The sequence below is a fragment of the Lemur catta genome, chromosome 7, assembly GCF_020740605.2.
Source record: "Lemur catta isolate mLemCat1 chromosome 7, mLemCat1.pri, whole genome shotgun sequence".
Taxonomy (NCBI): Eukaryota; Metazoa; Chordata; class Mammalia; order Primates; family Lemuridae; genus Lemur; species Lemur catta.
Window position 1 is genome coordinate 105,904,763 of NC_059134.1, and position 21,919 is coordinate 105,926,681.

The 21,919-nt window shown below is 57.7% G+C and overlaps 1 protein-coding gene and 1 long non-coding RNA gene across 4 annotated transcripts; both read left to right on the plus strand.

The window, feature by feature from the left end:
* Nucleotides 1–8,739: 8,739 nt before the first annotated feature.
* Nucleotides 8,740–16,673, plus strand: LOC123642902. 3 transcript variants are annotated; one of them, XR_006736552.1, is made up of 6 exons: nucleotides 8,740–9,585; nucleotides 9,797–11,640; nucleotides 11,811–11,947; nucleotides 13,060–13,413; nucleotides 13,705–14,095; nucleotides 15,755–16,673. It is a non-coding gene; the product is annotated as an uncharacterized LOC123642902 (long non-coding RNA). The 3 variants fall into 3 exon arrangements; XR_006736551.1 differs by having other exon boundaries at nucleotides 11,811–13,413; XR_006736553.1 differs by lacking the exon at nucleotides 11,811–11,947 and having other exon boundaries at nucleotides 9,797–9,908.
* A 3,474-nt stretch (nucleotides 16,674–20,147) lies between these two features.
* On the plus strand, nucleotides 20,148–20,983 carry LOC123642177 (putative uncharacterized protein DDB_G0291608). Its single transcript, XM_045557080.1, is given in 3 exon segments — nucleotides 20,148–20,569; nucleotides 20,601–20,901; nucleotides 20,903–20,983. Coding segments are annotated over 3 exon segments (804 nt in total).
* Nucleotides 20,984–21,919: the final 936 nt, after the last annotated feature.

The window sequence follows — 21,919 nt, forward strand, 5'->3', positions numbered from 1 at the left end:
ACTCTTCTCTTGTGCATGCAGTTTAGAATTCCCAAAGTCTGTTTAATTTCAGCAATCTGACCTTTTAGCCTCCTTTTCTTGAGCAAGGTTGAGCCACAGACTTACACTTCTGTTACTGCTCGTCTCCCTCCCAGGAGTTTCACGAAGCATCTGCGTCTTCCACCAACACGGCCGCAGGAACCCCCAGGTGGAGCCGCCGCCCGTTCCCGCAGCCACCTGTCCTGGGCCACAGCCGTCCTTCTCCACTGCCATCTTGGGGGTGCGGGCGCGCGACTCACTGCACTTAATTTAATCCATTTGAATTCAACCCACCCGGGTGGCCAGTGCAGACCACGTGGGCGGCACACGCAGCCCCTGAAGCGCCTTAAGTCTGCCCCCAATGGGATTGAGAAGCTTCCAGAACAAGGACTGGGAATTTAGATGCCCCAAGGCGCGTGCTCAGGCCCCACATTGTAGAGCCAGACGAACACGGTCATGTGAGACACCAGGAGGTGCCGCGAGGCTGCACGCGTGGCTCCGTGGGACTCCGTGACACACGCTGGACTTGCGGTGCTTGCTTTTGACTCACTGAATTTCTAAAAATTCCCCGTGGGCTGCGTCTCAGTTTCCACATTCTCCAAAGGTCCCCAACACCCCTGAAGCAGGTGCCGTGTCCCCTGTCCCCTCTGCCCGGGTCCTCAGCCTGTGCACGGCAGGTGTCGTGAGGGTGGTCACAGGAGTGGACGAGCACACAGAGGAATCGTGGCTGAACTAGGACACGGGGCTCCACAGGCAGGACTGAGGCGAGGGCGGCGGGAGGAAAGTCGCTAATCGATACCAGAACAAGGATCCACCGTGAGAACAGCAGTGTGGGCGCAGGAGGTTTATTAAGGACTCAAGGCTGCGGCTCCTGCCGCAACAGACACAGGCAGAAAGGGCAGGGCGAGCAGAGACGTGCTGGGGCTCGACCAGCTCTTGTGGCAAAAGGAGGTGACAGCTCTGGGGCTCCCAGGTTTGGGGGCTCCACTGGCTGCCGCCTGCCCCAGCACGGGGGTCTCGCTGGCGTCCCAGGGCAGGCAGGCAGGGAGGAGGTCTGGGAGGTGGAGCAGCTCCAAGGACGCGTGGCCGGGAGCCCCTCATGTCCCTGAGTCCAGGTCCAGCCAGAGCTCGGCAGGGTGCAGGGGCCGGGGCCTCGGAGGCAGGACATGGGGAGCCAAGAAATGGGACTCCTGATTCCCTGAGGACAGGAGACGCCTGACCCCGCCGGGTGAACGCTGTCTGTCTCCTACAGCAGGAGCACTGGGTCTCCCTCAGTGCAGAGATTCAGCTTCCACACGCTGGCAGAGGAAGGCTCCAGAGGTGAGCTGGAGGGGTCTTGGGGGGCCTCCTGCCATTGTCCGTAGATGTGGGCCAGCAGGGGACATCGAGGGCTGGGGCCAGAACCTCAGATCTTTTATTGGCACCATATGGGGACACAGCAGCTAGACTGGGAGCAGCAGGGCTTGCAACAGCTGGACTGGGAGCAGCTGTTCTGGCAACAGCTGGACTGGCAGCAGCAGGGCTTGCAACAGCTGGACTGGGAGCAGCAGGGCTGGCAACAGCTGGACTGGGAGCAGCAGGGCTTGCAACAGCTGGACTGGGAGCAGCAGGGCTGGCAACAGCTGGACTGGGAGCAGCTGTTCTGGCAACAGCTGGACTGGCAGCAGCAGGGTTGGCAGCAGCTGGACTGACAGCAGGACGACCCACAGCCCCCCTTGGAGCCCCCACATGAGCCACATCCCCCTTTGCCAGAGCTGGAGCAGGAACAGGCTGGCACACAGCAGCACACGGGCTTGCAGCAGCAGACAGGGACACAGCAGCTGGAGCCGCAGCCCCCACAGCTGGAGCCGCAGCCCCCCTTGGAGCCCCCACAAGACCCACAGCCCCCCTTGGAGCCCCCACATGAGCCACAGCCCCCCTTGGAGCCCCCACAGGACCCACAGCCCCCTTTGCCAGAGCTGGAGCAGGAACAGGCTGGCACACAGCAGCACACGGGCTTGCAGCAGCAGACAGGGACACAGCTGGAGCCGCAGCCCCCACAGCTGGATCCGCAGCCCCCACAGCCGGAGCCGCAGCCCTCCGAATAGCCAGAGCAGCCCATGATTCTGGTGGGTTGAGGAGGAGCAGGTGGGAGGAGCAGGTGGGAGGAGCAGGTGAGAGGAGGATGCAGGTGTGGAGCTCCCTGAGCCTGGAGCCTTTATATCCCTGCCCAGGGGTCCTGGTGGCCACAGTGGCCCTTCCTTGTGTCTATTTTTGTACTTTCCCAGGAGAAACTGTGTCATTTAAAATAACAAAAACATTCCTCTGTCCTTGTGACCCACTTCCTCCTGACAGGTTGCTCTGCTGTCTGAACCCTCAAGGCCCCTCTGCTCTGGGCTCTGGGGACCCTGGGAACAAGGTGAGCTTGACAAGTTCCTGCCGTGTCCAACCTGCATCTCCTGCTTTGGGGGCTCTGGTGGGGTGGTCTGCATTTCTGTTCCTTCAGACCTGAGATATTCAGGCCCTGGCGTGGGTGCGTAGGGCGGTCGCATGGGGCTGAAGCCAGAATATTCTCCAGACCGGCCGCCTCAGGGGGTGTCCTGCAGGAGGGAAGGCAGCCCACTCAGGGACCCTCCTCTTCCCACCTCCTGTCCTTGTCCTTGACGTTCAGAGTTTGCTGCAAAGAAATCGCTGTGCGTGTCTGAGGAGCAGCCCTGGGGTGCGGGGCCAGGCCCGTCCCAGCCTCCCGTGCGGGAAGCCCCAGGTCCGCTCTGGGCGCGTGGACTAGGTGTTCACAGCCTGCGCTTCGGAACCCTCTCCTGCCTGTTTCTCAGGGCGCAGAAATAGCCTGTTTAGTGCAGAAAATACGGAGTCACTCACCTGAGCCCAGCGAGAACGCGCATACCGGCAGGTTCCCGGCTCAGAGCCCAAGTCCTCCTTCCCTCCAGGATGTGCCCCAGACTCTGGGACCTTGGTCCTTGTGCTGCTGCAGCCCCTGTGTCCTGCCCGGGGGACTGGGGACAGGGCGGGTCTGCCCAGGATGCAGGCTCCACCCCCTGCTTGCAGACTGGGGTCTTCCTGTCACTGCTGTGCTGCTCAGAGCCCCGGGCTGCTGGGAAGGGAGCCTGAGTCCTGTCGCTGCCCCACATTGGACACCGCGTCCCTTTGCAGGGGCGTGGGGGGCACCCGCTCCGCTGGCAGCACCGACCCAAGGATCAGGGACAGTGCAGGGGACGGGCCCATAGCCCCGTAGCGCTCTGTGAGGGACCCCTGGCCGTTACCACGCCCCTCCCCTTGGCCTTGTCTCTCCCCCAGCCCCAGGGTCCTCACCAGGGTCCTCCCTCAGGTCTCCCCGACTCTGCCGCCCCCTCCTCCTCCGAGCCTCCGCTCTGGGGCCTCCTGGTGCTCTGAGAAGTGAGTGGTGGGAGAAACGTCATTGCATAAGATGGGAAGTCAGGCCACCCCCAGGGATCACTCAGGCCTGGTGCCATCGGACGCCCATCTTGGTTGCAAGGAAAAGAGGTTTCAGGCCAGGGCCGAGGGTGTCGACCCCCCGGCCATGCCAGGGCTGAGGCTTCAGCCTCCTGTTGCTCTCTGCATGCCGAGGGGCCGAGGCGTGAAGGCTCGCAGCGTGGACTTGCACCTGCAGCAGGGCGCAGGGGACAGGGGACACCCCCAAGGCTCAGAGGAGCCCTCCTCCGAGACAGGAGACTTCTCCCAGGGCTCCTGCATCCTTCCTCTCCCCGTGGTGGGCAGGTTCAAGGCCAGGTGCCTGGGACAGGCCCTGGCTCGCAGGCGTGTGCTCCATATGGGGGTGGAGCCCGTCCACCCGCCAGAGCGGACAGCGCTTGGGGGACGGGGGAGGACACGAAGTCCCTGCTCCATCCAGCCCCACGCACGGATGGGACTGGGCTGTACTGCGGGGACGGCTCACAGGTACCCCAGGGACAAGGACAGCCAGGGCAGGCTGGCTGTGGGGACGGAAGCAGGGCCATGGGTGCAGGCCAGAGTGGGGGGAGCCGCTGGCTGTATGCAGAGAGGCCCAGAGAGGGGACAGCCCCTGCTGGGCTCTGAGCGGAGCAGGGAGGCGCCAAATCCCTCGTCCTGCAAAGCCGAGACAGTTCACACACACTTGCGTTTGGAGGTCACCTCGCAGGGCACGTTGCGAAGACGGTGCAGACCCCTGTGCCCCCTCCCAGGCACCGTGACCATCTCCTTTTCTTGGGGCTAAAGCTCAGCTCCCCTAAGGTTTCCCGTCTTAACCATTTCTAACCGTGCGTCCAGCTCCGTGGCCTCAAGCACAGCCTCGGTGCTGCGCCGCCAACTGCATCTGCAGAGCTTCCTCATCGTCCCACACTGAGACTCTGTCCCCGCGAGACACCAGCCCCACCTCCCCACTGCCACCTCTTCCAGCACCCCAGCACGCGTCCCTCCTAGGAGCTGGGCTTGGGGACAGCACTGTCAACACCGTTGCAGAGCGGACGTGGGTCCCACCAGGGTTCAGGTGCATGTTCTTAGGCATCGTTCCGTGAAATTTGGTCACATGTGAGGATTCAAGGAACCATCAGCACAGTCCCAACACTTAACTATTTGTCACCTGAAAGAAAGTCCCTTGTTTTAGCCCTTAATAGTCAAACCCTGCCTCAGTCCTGACCCCTGGCCATCATGCGGGTGATCTCAGTGTGGCTGTGTCTCAGCACGAGTGTCACGTCATTGGGTAGAACAACAGTGACTCTCTGAGATCGGCTCTTGCAGTGACATCCCTGGGATCTGTCCGCACTGTCAGGGGTACCAGTGGGTCTCCCATTCCTTGCCAGGTGGCATCTGTCATGTGGATTCTTGGCAATTTTTGTTCCTTCCCCAGCCCCACAGAGACAGGGTAGACGGCCACCCCAGATTCAGCTGGGATGTCAAGACTAATGAAGCCCCACACATAGCATGTGACAAGGCCTGCCACTCCGTGACGAGGCTTTCTGGTGGGCGCAGGTGGCTCCATGCAGAGCTGACGTGGCTCGAGGAGCAGGGGGGGACTTAGGCTTGGGCTGACGGTGGTTGAGAGGTGGGGGTCGGCCTGAGGGCTCCCGGGGGCTACCGTTCTTGCCGGCACCAGAGGAGGGGCCCTGGCTTTCTTGTAAGCCTGTGCAGGTTTGGGGGCAGAACCGGGGGGAGGTGGGGGGGGGTCTAAAAATCTGTCGGCGTCTCGAGTGGAAAGTGAAGCCGGGCTCTCGCGGTGTGTGTGCCGCTCACTCACCGAAGGACGGTCATGTTGTCTCCGATGGGCCAACATGTGAAACAGGTCTCCACACTTACGTACAGGTTCCTATGTGCACGGAGGTTTTTCTTTCTTAGGATACAAATACTCACAATGTGACTGCTGGGTCGCATAGGAAGTGTTTGACTTTACGGGACACTGCCACACCGTTTTCCAGAGTGGCTGGACTGCTGGGCGCTCCCGCCCATGGCTGCGCACCCTCGCCAGCGCCCGGCATTCCCGCAGGGTCTGGTGCGTCGTGTGTCCCACCACACCCGTGGGTCTGCACCGTCCTGCTGGCCACTGAGTGGCCGCCTGTTCACGGGGCTCATCTCCTCCTGTCTTTGCTTTCCGAGTGGAGAGTGTCTCCCACTCTTGAGTCTGGAGAGTCATTTTTATATTTTGGATCCAAATCTTTTGTTACATATGTGACTTTCAAATACTTTTTCCCAGTCCAACTTCTTTTTTCACCCTCTTAACAGGGTCTTTTCCAGGGCAGCACTTTTTAATTTTCACGACGTCCAGTTCAATTTTTTCTTTTGTGAATTGTGTCTTTGGTGCCATGTCTAGGAACACCTCGCCTAACCCTAGGTCACGGAGATATTTCTCCTATGTCATCTCCTAAATGTCCTATGGTTTTATGTTTTACATCTCATGATCTGTTTTGAGTTACTATTTAATGTTAATTCAATTTAATATTTGATATTAAGTGAATGAGGTTTGGGTCGGGCTTCGTTTCGCCCTGCAAACGTTCACCTGTTCCAGCACTACTGTTGGAAAGACCCTCCTACCACGGAACTGCTCTTGCTGTGCCCTGGCCGTCCCTGCGTCCTCTGCTCTGTGACACTGGCCTACGTGGCTTCGCTTTGCCAAGGGTCTTGGCTTTTGGAGCCACACATTGAGTCTTAAAATCAGGTAGTGTTTTTCCTCTCTGTTCTTTTTCAAAATTGCTTTGGCTACTCTAATTCCTTTATCTTCTTTATATAAATTTTAGATTCAGTTTTTCTATATCTACAAAGAATTCTGCTCAGATTTTGATGGAAAGTTCTTTAGAACTATAGGCCAATTTGAGAGATTGGTATAGGTACTGTGTTGTGTCTTCCCATCCATGAGTATGGTGTGTCTCTCTAGTTACATAGGTCTTTGATTTTTTTAGGAACATTTTGTAGTTTTGAACATGCAGATTCCATGTGGTTTTTGTGAAATTTATGCTTATATATTTTAATTTTTGCAGTGGGGGTAAATGATATCGTGCTTTAAATTTTGGTTTCTAATTATGCATTGCTGATATATAGAAGTGTGTTGTATTTTGTGTGTTGACCTTGCATTCTGCGACTTTGCTAAACTCAAACTTACTGGTTAATTTCAAGAGGGTTTTTTGTTTGTTTGTTTTTGTTTTGTTTTGTTTTCCGGGGTTTGTTTTTATAGAGTCGCTAGCAGTTTTTACGCAGACGAGCGAGCATGTCTTCCCTGTGTGGGGTCCAGGAGCCCGGCCCTCTCCCAGGCCCCGGGGCCGGCTTTCCCCGGCTCGTGTTCTCACCGTCCACGCTCCCGAGGCTCTGTCCGTGCTGCTCTGCCCTAGGCCCTGCGGTCTGCCCTGCAGCCGGCACGCTGCACCCTCGTCCTCGTGCCGGGTGCCGCTCTGTCTCGGTGGTGGCGCCGGATCAGTGTGGAACTCGCCCTGCAGACCTGCACGTCTGCCCTGCTTCGTCTGGATGTCCCGTGGCCGTGTCCTGTCCTCCTCTCCCCAGACTTGCCTCCCCTCCCGTGACAAGCAGAACCGCAGAAGGGCCCTCACAGACCCTCGTCCTCTGGAATCCTCCCCTGGGCCTGGGCGGACCCTGGGGTCGTGGCCAGACGGCACTGCTGTGGTCCTCTTCCGCCACGGCAGGGCACGTTTGCAGACGTGGCTCAGGCCCCTCATCAGTCCAGTGACCCGAGAGGGAGATTGTCCTGGGTGGAACGTCCTGATCCCGTGAGTTCTTACGAAGGGAGTCTGCATGTTGGCGACACCCAGCATCAGAGACGTGTCCCTGTGGTCCAGGCAGGAGCGACAGCCGTGCTGGGAATGCCCCATGGGGCCGCAGGGCAAGGGACTGAGGCCTTCAGCAGCTGAGACAGTCACTGGCTCTGCACACAAGAAGTTGGGGGCCCCGGGCCCATAGCCCAGGGATCTCAATGGTTTAAACGACCTGGATGAGCTTTGGAGAGGCCTGAACTCCAGACAGGAGCCCAAGCAAGGCTGACGCCTGAACTGTGGCTTTGGGACACCCCGAGGAGAGGACCCCGCTGCACCGTGCCTGGGCCTGGGCCCTGCAGACACTGTGCAGTGGTAACTGTTGTGGGTTCAGGTCTCTGGGTTTTCAGTGATCTGTCACACAGGTGAAGAAGATGCGCCACTCGGTGTCCCGCATTTCAGGACCCGCACCCTCCACTCAGTCACCCCAACGGACCCCGGAAGCTTCCTGGACACCCTGCCGCATCCCACTACAGCCCCGTCAAGCCCCGTCCTGGGTCTCTGTTTGTCCTGCTGCTCTGCCTGGGACGGCACTGCCCCCTTTAGCAGCTCAGCGATCCCGCCCAGCCCCGTGGAGCTTCCAGACACCCCCTGCTTGGGATCCTTCCGGGCTCCTCACGTCCAGAAAAAAGATGGAACTCCTTTGTCTGCATGTCCTGCGTACCCCTCCACACGGCCCCCCAGCCCCCACGCATGCACCTTCCGTGAGCCGTGGTGTCAACGATGCCGACTCTACCCCATGCTTTGTGCGTGTGGGACGGCACGGGAAGCTCAGTGCACGGACCGCAAATGACGCCGGGAGGTGGGCCCATATCCCCATTTTACAAGGGAGGAAACCGAGGCCCCCAGAGGACAATTAGCTGCCAACATGTTGGTACCGCACGTGGCACTGTCCCCAAGCCCCGCACACCTTCACGGCGTCCTTTACCTGAGCAGAGCCTCTCCCTCCACCCACTCCCCGCTCACCTCCCTTGGGGCTCCCACCTCCTCCCAGAAGGAGCTGGTGTCTCCCCGGAGTCCCCTCCCCTGGTCCGGACTCCCGGCCTCCGTTCCCCCGTGGCGTGTGCGGGGCCTGCATGCAGCAGTCTTGGACAGTTGTGGGGAAGGAGGGAGTCGGGCGCCAGGGTGTAGGCAGAGCTGGTGGATTTCATTTATTAGACAGGAGCTGGAAAAGATTCACCATGAGAACTGTGTCTGCTGCAGAGGAAAAGTCTTTATTTTTGCATTTCACAATGCCTGTTTGGGGCCAAAATATGCAGGGAGGAAAAGAAAGCAGGTGTCGGGCCAGTGTGGGGCATGGCTGGTAGGGGAGGCCACAGTCAGGGACGGCCGGGGGCTCAGGGGCTGGGGCACTGAAGAGGCTGCGGATCTGAAGACAGGACAGGAGGAACTCGCACTGGCCTCGGGGTGGGGGTGGGGAGCACGGGGATGGGGACTTGCGCCTCCCATGGGGGGTTGCTGGGCGCAAGCCAGTGTCCTCCCTTTATCTGCCCTGCTCTGTAGCCAGACTGTGCAGTGCCCAGCTCTGTGCACTGAGGGAAGAATATTCTGGAGGGTAGGATGGGATTAGAGCTTCAAGGCTATGAGATGCACCTTGGAACACAGCTCGAGAAATCTGAACTAGATAGTGTTACCTGGGTCTGCAGTCAGAGCTCAGATCTTGCACTGGCAGCAGATGGGGACACAGCAGCTGGACTGGGAGCAGCAGGGCTTGCAGCAGCTGGACTGGCAGCAGCTGTTCTGACAGCAGCTGGACTGGCAGCAACAGGGCTTGCAGCAGCTGGACTGGGAGCAACAGGGCTTGCAGCAGCTGGACTGGCAGCAGCTGTTCTGACAGCAGCTGGACTGGCAGCAACAGGGCTTGCAGCAGCTGGACTGGGAGCAACAGGGCTTGCAGCAGCTGGACTGGGAGCAACAGGGCTTGCAGCAGCTGGACTGGCAGCAACAGGGCTTGCAGCAGCTGGACTGGGAGCAGCTGGACTGGCAGCAGCAGGGCTTGCAGCAGCTGGACTGGCAGCAGCTGGACTGGCAGCAGCAGGGCTTGCAACAGCTAGACTGGCAGCAGGATGACCCACAGCCCCCCTTGGAGCCCCCACAGGACCCACAGCCCCCTTTGCCAGAGCTGGAGCAGGAACAGGCTGGCACACAGCAGCACACGGGCTTGCAGCAGCAGACAGGGACACAGCAGCTGGAGCCACAGCCCCCACAGCCAGAGCTGCAGCCCCCAGAACAGCCAGAGCCGCAGCCCCCACAGCTGGATCCGCAGCCCCCACAGCTGGAGCCACAGCCCCCGGAACAGCCAGAGCAGCCCATGGTTCTGGTGGGTTGAGGAGGAGCAGGTGGGAGGAGCAGGTGGGAGGAGCAGGTGGGAGGAGGATGCAGGTGTGGAGCCTCCTGAGCACGGGCCCTTTATACTCCTACCCAGGGTCACATGGTCACTTCCCTGTTGCTATTAACGCCATTTCTTCAGGGAAATTCGTTTTTTTTTCCTTCTATGCTTTAAAACAACCACATAAACATTTCGTCCACAGGAAGCTCTGGTGTGTTTACCGCTCTGCATTCTTCCGTGAGACAGCGAGTCAGGTGTGGCCACAAGAGAGACGCAGCAAAGTTAATCTTACTCCCAGGTTCTGGACACAGGAGGTAGGACATACCGTGCCCTGGGGGACAGCAGGTGCTCAGCAGACGGGCAGGGCCACACAGCAGCGGGGGCAAGCAGCTTCGACAGGCTCCTTGGAGTCGTTCTGGATGGCGCTAACCACGGGGTGCCTGGCACCTGGCCCTGGGGGACAGGGGAGGGTTGAGGTGGGGCCCGGGGGTCCCGGCGCTGGGCTGGTCTGCACAGGGAAGGTGGGTTCCGGCCACCCCAGAACCAGGCAGTCCAGGGAGGGGCGCGGCCTCTCCAGCCAGAAAGGGTTTTGAGATGCGGAAACACACCACACAGAGAAAAGCGCGGGGTGTGTGTATGTTAGTATAATGCATTTACCCTCCCACCCAGCCTCGGTGACATTACTCCCCGTGGTGTTCCCGCTCTCTGGTGCGACTGTGCCCATCCGCAGGCTCTCTCCTGGGCCCCAACGGGACCTGGGGACCTGCAGCCCCTCCCTCCCCGCCAAAGTGTCCTTGTGGTCCCCCGTGGGCTGGGCTGGAGGGACCAGCTCCTCTGTCATCTGCCTGAGCCCATTCCCTCGGCCACCCTGGCCCCTCTGCACGTGGGCTGGGGAAGCCCTCTGTTCACAGGGTCCAGACGAGGCAGTGACCCGGAGTGTTTGGGGGAAGCTGCTGCAGTCCCCCTCGGGGGCAACGAAGCTGTGGGAAGGGTGGAGAGACGAGGGGCCCGGCTGGGGCGGGGGTCCCTGGGAAGTGTGTGGCCTCAGCCTCTCACCTCCCCTCCCGCTCCTCTCCCGGCTGTGGCCGGGCTGGGTGGTGTGGAGGGTAGGGGCGTCCCAGCTCGATCGCCCACACCTGGACTCTGGGTCCCTGCTGCCGGGGAGTGGCCTTGGGCATGTTCCTCACCACGCTGCCTGGGCCTCACATGTGTTCCCTCCCTGAGGGTGGGGGACGCTCTGAGAGCCCCCAGTGCCAGGCAGCGAGCCCAGGACAGGGAGGTCAGTGGACACACGTGTGGCCAGCCCTGTCCCCACGGACACCAACCAGGTCAGCCAGCTGCCATCGGGATACACTGCAGGCCTGCTTGGGCAGCCCTCAGGTGAGCGAGTCAGGACAGCCCTCCTCCCCCCGCCCCCGAGGACAGAGCACCTGGTGGAGCCTCAGGGGTGAACTGGGGGGGGCACCCAGACCGAGAGCAGGTGAGGGAAGCTGCCAGCAGAGGGAGGATGGGCGCTGCCCTGGGGGCTGAGCACTAACAGAGCCCAGCCTTGGGGACCAGAGACCCTTGCGGCCCCAGGCGCCGGCTGCAGCTGGGGGCACCATGGTGGGGGGGGTGATGCAGAGAAGGACACAGTGGCAGCAGCAGGGCGGCGGGAGTCCTGTAGCTCAGATGGGCTGGGCGCTGGTCCCTGGGCACAGCGGCCTGGGTCTCAGCCTTGGGAACAGGACAGCAGAGAGGGATCCGGGAAAAGGGCCTCAATCACGTCCACCTACAAGCCCTGCCACGGGGAGGCGGCTCCAACACAAAGCCCCTTACCTGAGGGACCCGTGGGCACCGCAGCCCTGCCCGCGGGCCGGCTGGCACCGTCAGCAGTGACAGGCCCTGCAGGCCCTGGGCTTGGCCGCTGCTTCCTGCCGGCGGGGATTCCTCCCGTGCGTGTTGGGCACATCCTGTGCAAGTCCGAGCAGCCCCCCACACGTGCGTGGAAACCCCGTCACCTCCTGGGACATGCCAACGTCAGAGCGTCAGCGGACAGAAATCCAGGTGTTTTGGGGGAGCCGCGGGTGCAGGGCTGCACAGCTAACGGTTGATGTAGAGTTTCCCGGGCGGATGTCCCCTCACTCGCAGTCGGGTGGCCTGGAGCACACATGCAGGTGTCACGCTGGGGAGAATGGCCCACGGCCTCCGACGGTAACGCGAGTCCCTCGTGCCAGCCCCGCGACCCCGGCCGTGCAAGGCCAAGGAAAGGTTGCTGGGGTGCCAGCCAGCCCAGGGCACCCCCGGGACGGCGTGGCGGTGCCGGCGGTCAGACTCTGCCTGCCAGGGGCTCTCCCCACCGCCCTGCCCTGAGGTATGAGACCGTTAGCGTGGCACCACAGTCGCCCTTCCTGTCTGTCTCTCCCCGTCTCTGTGTCTCTCTGTCTCTGTCTCCCCCCACCCCCGCCCAGTGTGGCCTCTGCTGTATTGCTGTTTGCGTTTCACTGGTGTGTTTCGCGGTTCGTGGCCTGTCCACGCGTCGGGGTGTGGCTTGTGGTCTGACTGATGCCACGCTGGGTCTGTCCCAGACGTCTCTGTCCTGCTCCCTCGTTGTCTCAGGCCCCCACTCAGATGTCCCTGTGTTGGACCTTCCCTGCGTGTGTCCTCGGAATCAGACGTTTCTGCCCTTGGAACACCCAGACGGGCGGTCGGCCCACGCGGCCTTGCCGTCTGTGGGTCAGAACAGCCGCCGAGCGGCGGCCGAGGCTCCAGCCTGGCGCTCGCGCCTGCGGGGCCCCAGGTTTCTTCCCCTCCCCGCACGGCCCTGCGAGGATGTTTATTTGCTTGTTTCCTGGGTCCCAACAAGGACGCAAAACCCAGGCCACGGGCTCTACTGGGGTGCACAAGTGTCAGGGGGCTGGGGGTGGCCACAGGGCCCTTGTCTGGCCTGAGGGCGCTCCGGGGGGAGCCACCCGCCTGAAGCCATCTCAGCCGGTGGTGCGGGCTCTCCGAGGTTGGGAAAGAAAGAGCAGAGCCAGGCAGTTGTCCTGTGGTCACCATGAGCCCAAGAACCTTCCCTGCGGGACAGAAGGGGGTTTGTGAGCCACATGCCAGGTGCCGGGGCTGGACTGTGCCCCTCCCAAATACGTACTGATGTCCTCAGCCCTGCACAGGGGACTGTGACCTCATATGGAAATGGGACTTGGTGGATATAACTAACACGAAGCCCTTAGGGTGGCCCCAAATCCAACAGGATTGGTGCCTTGTGGGACGAAGGGACAGACACAGGCAGGGGAGCAGGTGCCGCGGGGACAGAGGCAGAGGTTGGAGCGATGCGGCCACAAGCCAAGGGAAGCCTGGGCCCCGGAGGCTGAGGGCGGGGAGGACGCTCCCCTAAAGCCTCCAGAGGGGACGTGGCTCTGCTCACAACTTGGTGTCCGACTTCTGGCCTCCAGAGCCGTGAGGAGAAATTTCTATTGTTTTAAGCCACAGGCTTTGTGGTGGCTCATTACAGCAGCCACAGGAAACTCACCCCCGGTGCTGCACGAGTCCTGGATGTTTCCCGGAGCTGCCCAGTGAGCCCCCGAGACACGGCCCCAGGGGACCGGCCCCACACGAGCGTCCAGGCTGCTGCCTGTTCTTGCCCCGTCATTTCCTCCCCGACTGTGATGGGACGGAAGAAATGACCTGTGAGACAAAGCCACAGATGTAGAAGCCTGCAGAATTCACAAACCCCGGGCGCCGTGGTGACGTAACGCTCTCCGAAAAGGTGCTCTGAAGACAAACCTGGGTAGAGCTGATGCCCCCGTCTCTCGCCCGAGTCACTGTGCTCCTTACAAGGTACGTGGTCCCGTCCCTGCCTTTTCCTGCACAGCGTCCGACAAGGCTGGTGGTTATGCCCCCAGTCTGTAACCAGGTGTGCTCTCACGCAAACCCTGATGTGGCCCTGCTTCCTGCGACTCTGCGCCAGTGACCCGAGGAGCAGGTGCTGCCACCCACCGCCTGTGCGCCACCCGGGGCCGCCTGACACACTGCTCCTGGGCCGCGGGCCTCGGTGTGCCGTCCTGTGAGACTCCTACTGAAATTAAGTTTAGCTCTTTAAAAGCCTGATTCTTTTTCTTTAATTGACAGTCATGGTGACCCTGAGGGACTCGGCACAGACTGCCCGGGACCGTCTGGAACATGGCAGGGACCTGGCACCCGCCCACGTTTCAGCCCCTCCAGCCCCTCCAGCCGCAGAGGACCGGGGTTCCCTCCTGAGCAGTCTGGGACCTCCCGCAAGGTTGACGGGCCTGAGCTGTTTTCAGATAGCTGGTCTCACTCCCGGACAAAGGGGCGAGTCCTTCCCGAGAAGGACCACCAGGAAGGAGTGGGCCTGGCTGGCAGGTGGGGCCGCTGCTTCCCCTCTCGATTTACTCACGGAGGGAAATAAACCACCCAGCACTGGCCCAACAGGGAGAAGGCAACCGCCCGCAGCAGCACTCAGCAGGCTTCATGTATGACATGCCTGTGTGCCGTGCACGTACGTATGTATGACATGTATGATGTGTGTGTACACAGCCTGCACATGCAAGTGCCCCCCTGGATGGGAGGGGTGGGCTGAAGGAGATTTAACCCTGAAATGGCCAAGGTGGGATCCGCAAACATTAAGCAAGCCAGGATTTCTGGGACTCCAGCTGCCTACGTGTTGCGGCTTGTTCTTGTGCACATTTTAAACCGACCAGCAAATTATATCAAAAAATTTCAGAGCCCAGATGGCCCACCTACAACCATAGAGTTAAAATGTAAAATCTTCTAAGTTCTCTATTTTGTTTCTGTCTATGTCAGATCTGCTGACTTTTCTACTGGTGTGGAGGTAAAACTCACTGTTTGTGGTATTACTAATTCAAAGTTACTTGGAGATTTTGTTTTTCTTATACAATGTAGTCACTTCTAGTCAAAATGTAAACCCTGAAAATTTAATCCTAAACTCATTTGAAATGGAAGAAAAAAAGGTAAATGAGGTTTTTAAAATCAAAACCATAGAAAGTGCTTTACCCAAAATTTTGGTTCATTGCCTTCACCTTATTACCCATCCAGACAGATAAAATTTAGCCGTGTGAACAGGTCTCGATTTTGTCAGAAATAATTTGGACCCATCTGTCTTTTATAAGCCAGTGAGTTTGTATTATTATCTCATGGCTAAAATTCAAAAATGAATAAGGTGTGTATGTTTAGGTGTGTTTACATATATGTACAAGTATTGTCATATGTTGTGTCTACACGGTACCATATTAACTTATAAATAAATGAGTGCTCATAAATTAGTCAGCCCAAATACTTTCCATGTTTACATGATTTTCAAGTAAATTTTTAAAAAATGAAATAGCTTTAAAATCATCGATAAAAATTGAAACATCCTCAAAATTGTCAGCACACATTTTTACCTGGTTTACTTACCAGATGGTTTTATATTTGTTTCTGCTAACTATCTCAAGGAGTCAGGGTTTGGCATGAAGATTATAAAACTATAAACCCAGCTAAAACCAGAATGATCTTTGTGTAATTTTTGATAAGTGAGATGAATTTATCAGTTGGTTTAATGAAACGGCTGTATCTCTGCGTGATTAGCAGATATCACATGTTTAGCTCTAAGGCCCTTCCTTAGGTGAACACTGAACATTCACAGTTCTATACTGTGAACATTCACAGGCTATAAAAGTGGTTTATAGGGAAATAAATGACTTGAAATGATGACTAGATTTATCTAATGTCTCCATTTTCATAAGTAATCTATGTAAACTGTTAAAAATAAATAAATTAGGTAAATGTAAATAGGATAAATGCTTATAAATGAACTTTTCATATAATTTGAAATCTCGACGTTATGATAAATTAAAAACATTCATTCAATATCTGAGTCATTTCCAAGAGGAAATGACGTTCCGTATGTTAAAAGGAAACATGTTTCTGGAAATTATAAAATGGCTCCCATCTATAAAATATTGATACCAAGATCTTGCTCCCTAGGTTTTCACCAAAATTTACGGTTACCAGGAATAAGAATTACAATTCTTAATACAGATAACTCTAGATGTAAAATATGCCAAAATGAGATGTGGTTTTAATGAGAAAAAATTATAAGAAAGGCACAAAAATGTGTCCCTTATTGAGCAAAAGCATCCTTTTGTTTAATTGCAAGGTTATTTAAAGGCTGATTCAGCATGTGGACTTAGGAAGGAGACATGAAGCCAGAAGGGAGCAGCGAGCGGAGAGAGGTGGAGAAAGTCACGGCCATGGGGATGTCATTTGGTAAGAACGGTTAAAAAGGAAAGAGAATAATTTTGTGTGAGAAAGAACCGTGCACGGTAAATGTCTGTCCTGCAGTAACGCGACCGGCTGGTTAAGAAGGAAGCCGCACGGGACAAAGCACGAGGCCGCCCGTCGGCGACGGTCTCCGCGGCGCGACCCTGTGCCCGGCTCGTCCTGGCGGGTCTCAGTCGCTCCGACACCGCGAGCCGAGCCGCGCTCTCGCCCTCGAGGACCCGCGTCCTTGTTGGGTCCCTTTATAACACACCGCGCGCTCGCGACCCTGGGCTTGTTCTCCCTGCGCCTGATCACTTCCGGCAGCGCCGTCGCCGTCGGGTTTCACTTCCGGGTTACCCAGCTGGGCCTCCCGTGAGCCGCCGGCGCGGCGCGGCAGGGCTCTTTGCCTCTGGGCAACTGGCCCAAAAAACAAAGATGTTATGTTTTAGGAAGGTAATTCCTGTGTTGTCTTTATTAGGTTTTTGATTACTTAGGGAAACTGAGCTTCAAAAGGCTTGCGGTTGGACACCCACGCAACTTTCAGTGCGGCCGCAAGAACGACCTTGTTTCACGGCGCTCCGTGACTTGGGATCGAGTGCTTGTCCCCAGGATCAGAATTCTAAATTCAGTCTTTTTAGGTTAAATGACCATAGTTACTTGATAAAATTGTATAGGAAGCACTGTCAAATGGAGAAGGATAGTATATACTCCTTCAGTTACAGTTAACTGGTGTGTGATTGATATAAATGTTCAAAAAATATATAAATTCATCAAAGTGTGTTGCCATAATTTTGATTATTATGTTAAATCTTTTCTAAAATTATATTTATGTGGATATGTTATTAAAGATTAAATTTATAAAAGTCTGATGACTGTGATGTGATGCTGTGAGTCATAATTCTGGTTGTTATCTTAAAATGCTTCATGTAACAGAAACAACTAAATTTCCTTATCAATTGAAAGCTCCCAGCACATTTTTTTTTTTTTTTTTTGAGACAGAGTCTCGCTCTGTTGCCCGGGCTAGAGTGAGTGCCGTGGCGTCAGCCTAGTCCACAGCAACCTCAAACTCCTGGGCTTAAGTGATCCTCCTGCCTCACCCTTCCGAGTAGCTGGGACTACAGACATGCACCACCATGCCCGGCTAATTTTTTTCTATATATATATTTTAGTTGGCCAGATAATTTCTTTCCATTTTTTTTTAGTAGAGACGGGGGTCTTGCTCTTGCTCAGGCTGGTCTCGAACTCCTGACCTTGAGCGATCCACCCACCTCGGCCTCCCAGAGTGCTAGGATTACAGGCGTGAGCCACCGCGCCCAGCCGCTCCCAGCACATTTTAACCGTGGCTATTCTAAGTTTTGTACCCACAATATTGTTCTAAATTCTTCTCTAAAAACATTTGCAATTAGCTCTCGTCCAAAATTGCATTTCATGGAAAAGACTCTAATTAAAGTATGCATACAAGGAGGAAAAATAATACAATTAATAAAAGAATACACAAATGCACGTTCTGGTATTGTTAAATGGTTGTGATGTCTTTCTCGACCTGTAACTCACTTTGACACTATTAAGTGTGCCGTGCTACGTACAATCTGTAGTATCCTCGTGATCGTCCTGTTGAGGGGTCGTGTTGGGTACAGGAAAAGGCAACATCTGGGGAACCCAGATCATCCTAATTAGAAAATTAGGTGGGATCCAAACTGTCTTCCAGTAAACAGGCAAGTGTGCTCGTGGCACCCGGCACCCATCCCCCACAACCACAGTGAAGGCTGTTGGCCTCCTGGGAGAGCCTTCCTGGCCACGGGGGACCACGAGCTTTGGTCTTGTAAGTGCAACCTGACAATACATTTACCACCAAAAGGGACAATTTGTGAGACAAGACAGCACAAGTAAGAAGCTACGTTTCCTCATGTCTGCTTGAAGCCCCAGCTCTGTGGCCACATGCAGCTCTCCAGAAAGACGCTTTGAAGACAGGACAGAGCACACAGCCCCACGTCTCTTGCCCTGGTCACCGTATTCCTTAAAGGACACAGGACTGTGGTCCTCACCTTTTCCTACCCTGGAGACGAGGTCTGATGGGCAAGGGGTCCTGCCTCCGTAACCTCTAACCGGATGTAGTCTCACTCCCACACCTGATGCGACTGCTTTCTCAAGCCGTCTGAGCACACGATGAGGCGGTGCCACCTGTGTGCTCCCAGAGCAGCCCGAAAGGGCCTCTCCGAAGGGCTGCTCCCAGGCCCTGCGCCTCCATCTGTGGTCCTCAGCAAGACTTCTAAATAAAGCTAAGCTTAATTCTTTAAAAGGTAGATTTTTTCCTTTAGTCGACGCAACTCAACATAGAAGTCTGGAAGAAAGACGTTTCCAAAAGGCCAGCTCCAGAAGGGGGTGACTAGTGGGCCATCAGCAGAAGGGGGCGCATTGTCCCTGAGAACTCATCCTCTACCGAGGCTTTGCCAGGGGGCATGCGGGAGGGAAGGCTCCTTACACATCCGGGGTCACTGAATCCTGGAGCTCCCCCCGGGAGACCTGCAGCCACTATACTCTCCTCCCCACTCTCCCTGGAGGGCCCCCCGGGGCGCGGTGTGGCAGGACCCTTCAGATGGACGGTCCTGAGTGCTCTTCCTGGTGAGAAGGGTGTGACAATAATTCACGGTTTGCGGAGAAGGACCTCGAGCAGGTCACTGCCTCTCACAGCATCCAGTGTCCTGGGTCCCAGGAAGGCTACAGGGTGGGGGGGTGGAGGGGTCCCCATGGGCCTCAGAACGTGATGGCTTCTGCCTTTGCCTTGTGGGCGTGTCCCTCAGCCCCCTGCACTCTCAGGCAGCCTTCGTGCCTCCGCGGTCCCGCCGCCCTACTGGGTCTGAGCCCCTCGGGGGAGGGTCTGGGGTCTTCCTCAGCTGCCAGGTTTTTCACCTGTGGAAACCTTGCTCCCGGTCTCCCTGATCACACAGCTACCTGCTCCTCTTCTGTGAATGTGATACTTTCTAAAATCTCTGTTTTCAGATTGAAAGGAGCCACTAGGGTTGGTGTGTGTATATGGATGCATAACCGTACACATGTGCAAAGGAGTTAGCCATTCGATCGTGGCCCTGGGGAGTGCGCTACCTGCAGGCTCGGTGAGCTGGAGACATGGGCAAGGTCCCTGTGCTAGTCTCGAGGCAGGCCTTCTTGCCTGGGGACACTCACCTACCCTGAGCCCCGCAGCAGAGTGCACGAGGCCAGCTCATGGCACAGAGGGCAGTCTGCCTCGCTTGAGGTTTGCCGCTGGAAATGTTAATCCCATCTGCAAAATGCCTTCATGGCCACAGCTGGATGAGTGTTTGACCAAACAGCTGGGCAGCATAGCCTGGCCACGGTGACACACGAAAATCACCACGGCAGGGCATGTTCCAGCCGCCCCCTGCCCCTGCAGGGTCACTCTGAGACAGGGGTCCACTCCCGGCTACAGGATGGGGTGGAGCTTCCTGTACTGTCTGGAGACGGGGCTTTTGTTCACACACACCCCCTCTCCCGGGTGGATCCCAGGGGCCCCTTGAGCAGAGCAGACATGCCCAGGTGGGTCCAGAACCTTTTCACGACAAGCCCCTCCCCCATACGTATTTTAGGGTACAGATACCTCCTGATCTGAACTCTAGTGTAACGGGCACCCCCTGCCCACTGCCAGGCACTCGGCAGTGCTGGAAAGTGCCATGGTCCTGGGGGCGCCTGCTCAGTGGAGGAGCCGGTGGGGAAAGAACCTCGTGGAGAAGAGGGCTCGGGAGGGGGTGTCTTTATTCAGAGGGTCAGAGAAGCCAGCTGGGCTCTGGCAGATGCTGAATAACAGAATGTTCTGGGGAAGATGACCAGGACACAAGTGGCAGCTCCCGAGGGACAGGGTGAACAGGGTCTCTCCGGAGGGTCCACAGGTCTAGGCTGGGCCTGTGCCCGCCCCTTCCTGGGCCTCTCTCTGGGGTGGAGGGGAGGAGGAGGTAGGCGGCAGGAGGGGCTGGGAAGGGCAGGGTCAGCTTGGTCCCGGTCAGTGGTGTGAACCTTGTCATGACTAGCAAAGGACACAGCCCACCCCAGAATCACTGCAGCAGTGATGGGAAGTGACACACGGGGGTGGATTTCCAGGGTGAAGCCAGAGCATGAGCTGGAGAGCTCGGTTTCTGGCTTGAGAGATGCAGAGGACTGCAGGCTAAGGACTTCACACCGCGGGTCTCGGCGTGTGGATGGCCTTCACCTGGGGACTGCAGCTCAGCCAGCGCCACCTGAGATCTGGGGCTGAGCATCAAATCTTGCACTGACAGCAGATGGGGACACAGCAGCTGGACTGGGAGCAGCAGGGCTTGCAGCAGCTAGACTGGGAACAGCAGGGCTTGCAGCAGCTGGACTGTGAACAGCAGGGCTTGCAACAGCTGGACTGGCAGCAGCTGTTCTGGCAGCAGCTGGACTGGGAACAGCTGGACTGGGAGCAGCAGGGTTTGCAGCAGCTGGACTGGCAGCAGGATGACCCACAGCCCCCCTTGGAACCCCCACAGGACCCACAGCCCCCTTTGCCAGAGCTGGAGCAGGAACAGGCTGGCACACAGCAGCACACGGGCTTGCAGCAGCAGACAGGGACACAGCAGCTGGAGCCGCAGCCCCCACAGCTAGAGCCACAGCCCCCCTTAGAGCCTCCACAAGACCCACAGCCCCCCTTGGAGCCCCCAGAGGACCCACAGCCCCCCTTGGAGCCCCCACAAGACCCACAGCCCCCCTTGGAGCCCCCACAGGACCCACAGCCCCCCTTGGAGCCCCCACAGGACCCACAGCCCCCCTTGGAGCCCCCACAGGACCCACAGCCCCCTTTGCCAGAGCTGGAGCAGGAACAGGCTGGCACACAGCAGCACACGGGCTTGCAGCAGCAGACAGGGACACAGCAGCTGGAGCTGCAGCCCCCACAGCCGGAGCCACAGCCCCCACAGCTGGATCCGCAGCCCCCACAGCCGGAGCCGCAGCCCCCAGAACAGCCAGAGCAGCCCATGGTTCTGGTGGGTTGAGGAGGAGCAGGTGGGAGGAGCAGGTGGGAGGAGCAGGTGGAAGGGAGGTTCAGGTGTGGAGCCTCCTGAGCCCGAGCCCTTTATACCCCACTGGGAAGACCCCGTGACCAGTGTCTCTTCCCTGTTATTGTTGGCAGCATGTCCAGGAGGCACATGTTCCTTGTTTTTCTTTGGCTACGTCGGTGTTTTCTGGAATCCAACATGGGCTTTTCCCCATGAGACATTTCCTCATGGAATTCCTGTTGAAAGAAAAGGCAGCTCCAAGGTAGGCTCACCTTCGCGGGATGTGTGGCCTCCCCTCGGCCCAGACAGCGTCCCTGGCCACCTCTTAGTCTCCCTGTGCCTTTGGGTGGGTCCCATAGGTCCCAGCCTCAGTTTCCTCTTCTGCAGGGTGGTGCTGGTAACACCAGCCCCCGAGGGCTGCGTGGGAATCACCGAGACCACCTCTGCCCTGAGCCCTCCACAGTCCCCTCGGCCTCTGCAGGACGGTGCTCAGGGTCCTCGGCCGTCCCTCCCCTGCAGGGCCGGGCCCTCCGCACCTGATTCCTGCTGCCTGCCCAGGGCTGCAGTGTCTGCCCTGCGGCAGCCGAGGGCAAGTTCTCAGCAGCAGGGAGGAGCCTTTGTTCCCTCCTCCCCACGCCGGGACCAGGCCCCCTGGCCGGCCAGTGGCTCTGCGACCCCAGAAGGGCAGTTGACACAGTGCACTGCCAGCGGACACGTGAGCAGATCTGCGTCCTGCTTTGGAGCCACTGCGTGGTCCAGCCCTTCCCTCTGAGGAACAGCCCCGGAGGTGGTGCCGGGCCCTGGCAGGAGGTGAAAGAGTAGCCGAGGGACAGAGGACACTCCAGCCAGGACCCTGAGGACAAGGAGTTTCTTTCAGGTGGCAAACAGTTAAGTGTTGGGACTGTGCTGATGGTTCCTTGAATCCTCACATGTGACCAAATTTCACGGAACGATGCCTAAGAACATGCACGTGAACCCTGGGGGGACCCACGTCCGCTCTGCGATGGCGTTGACAGTGCTGTCCCCAAGCCCAGCTCCCA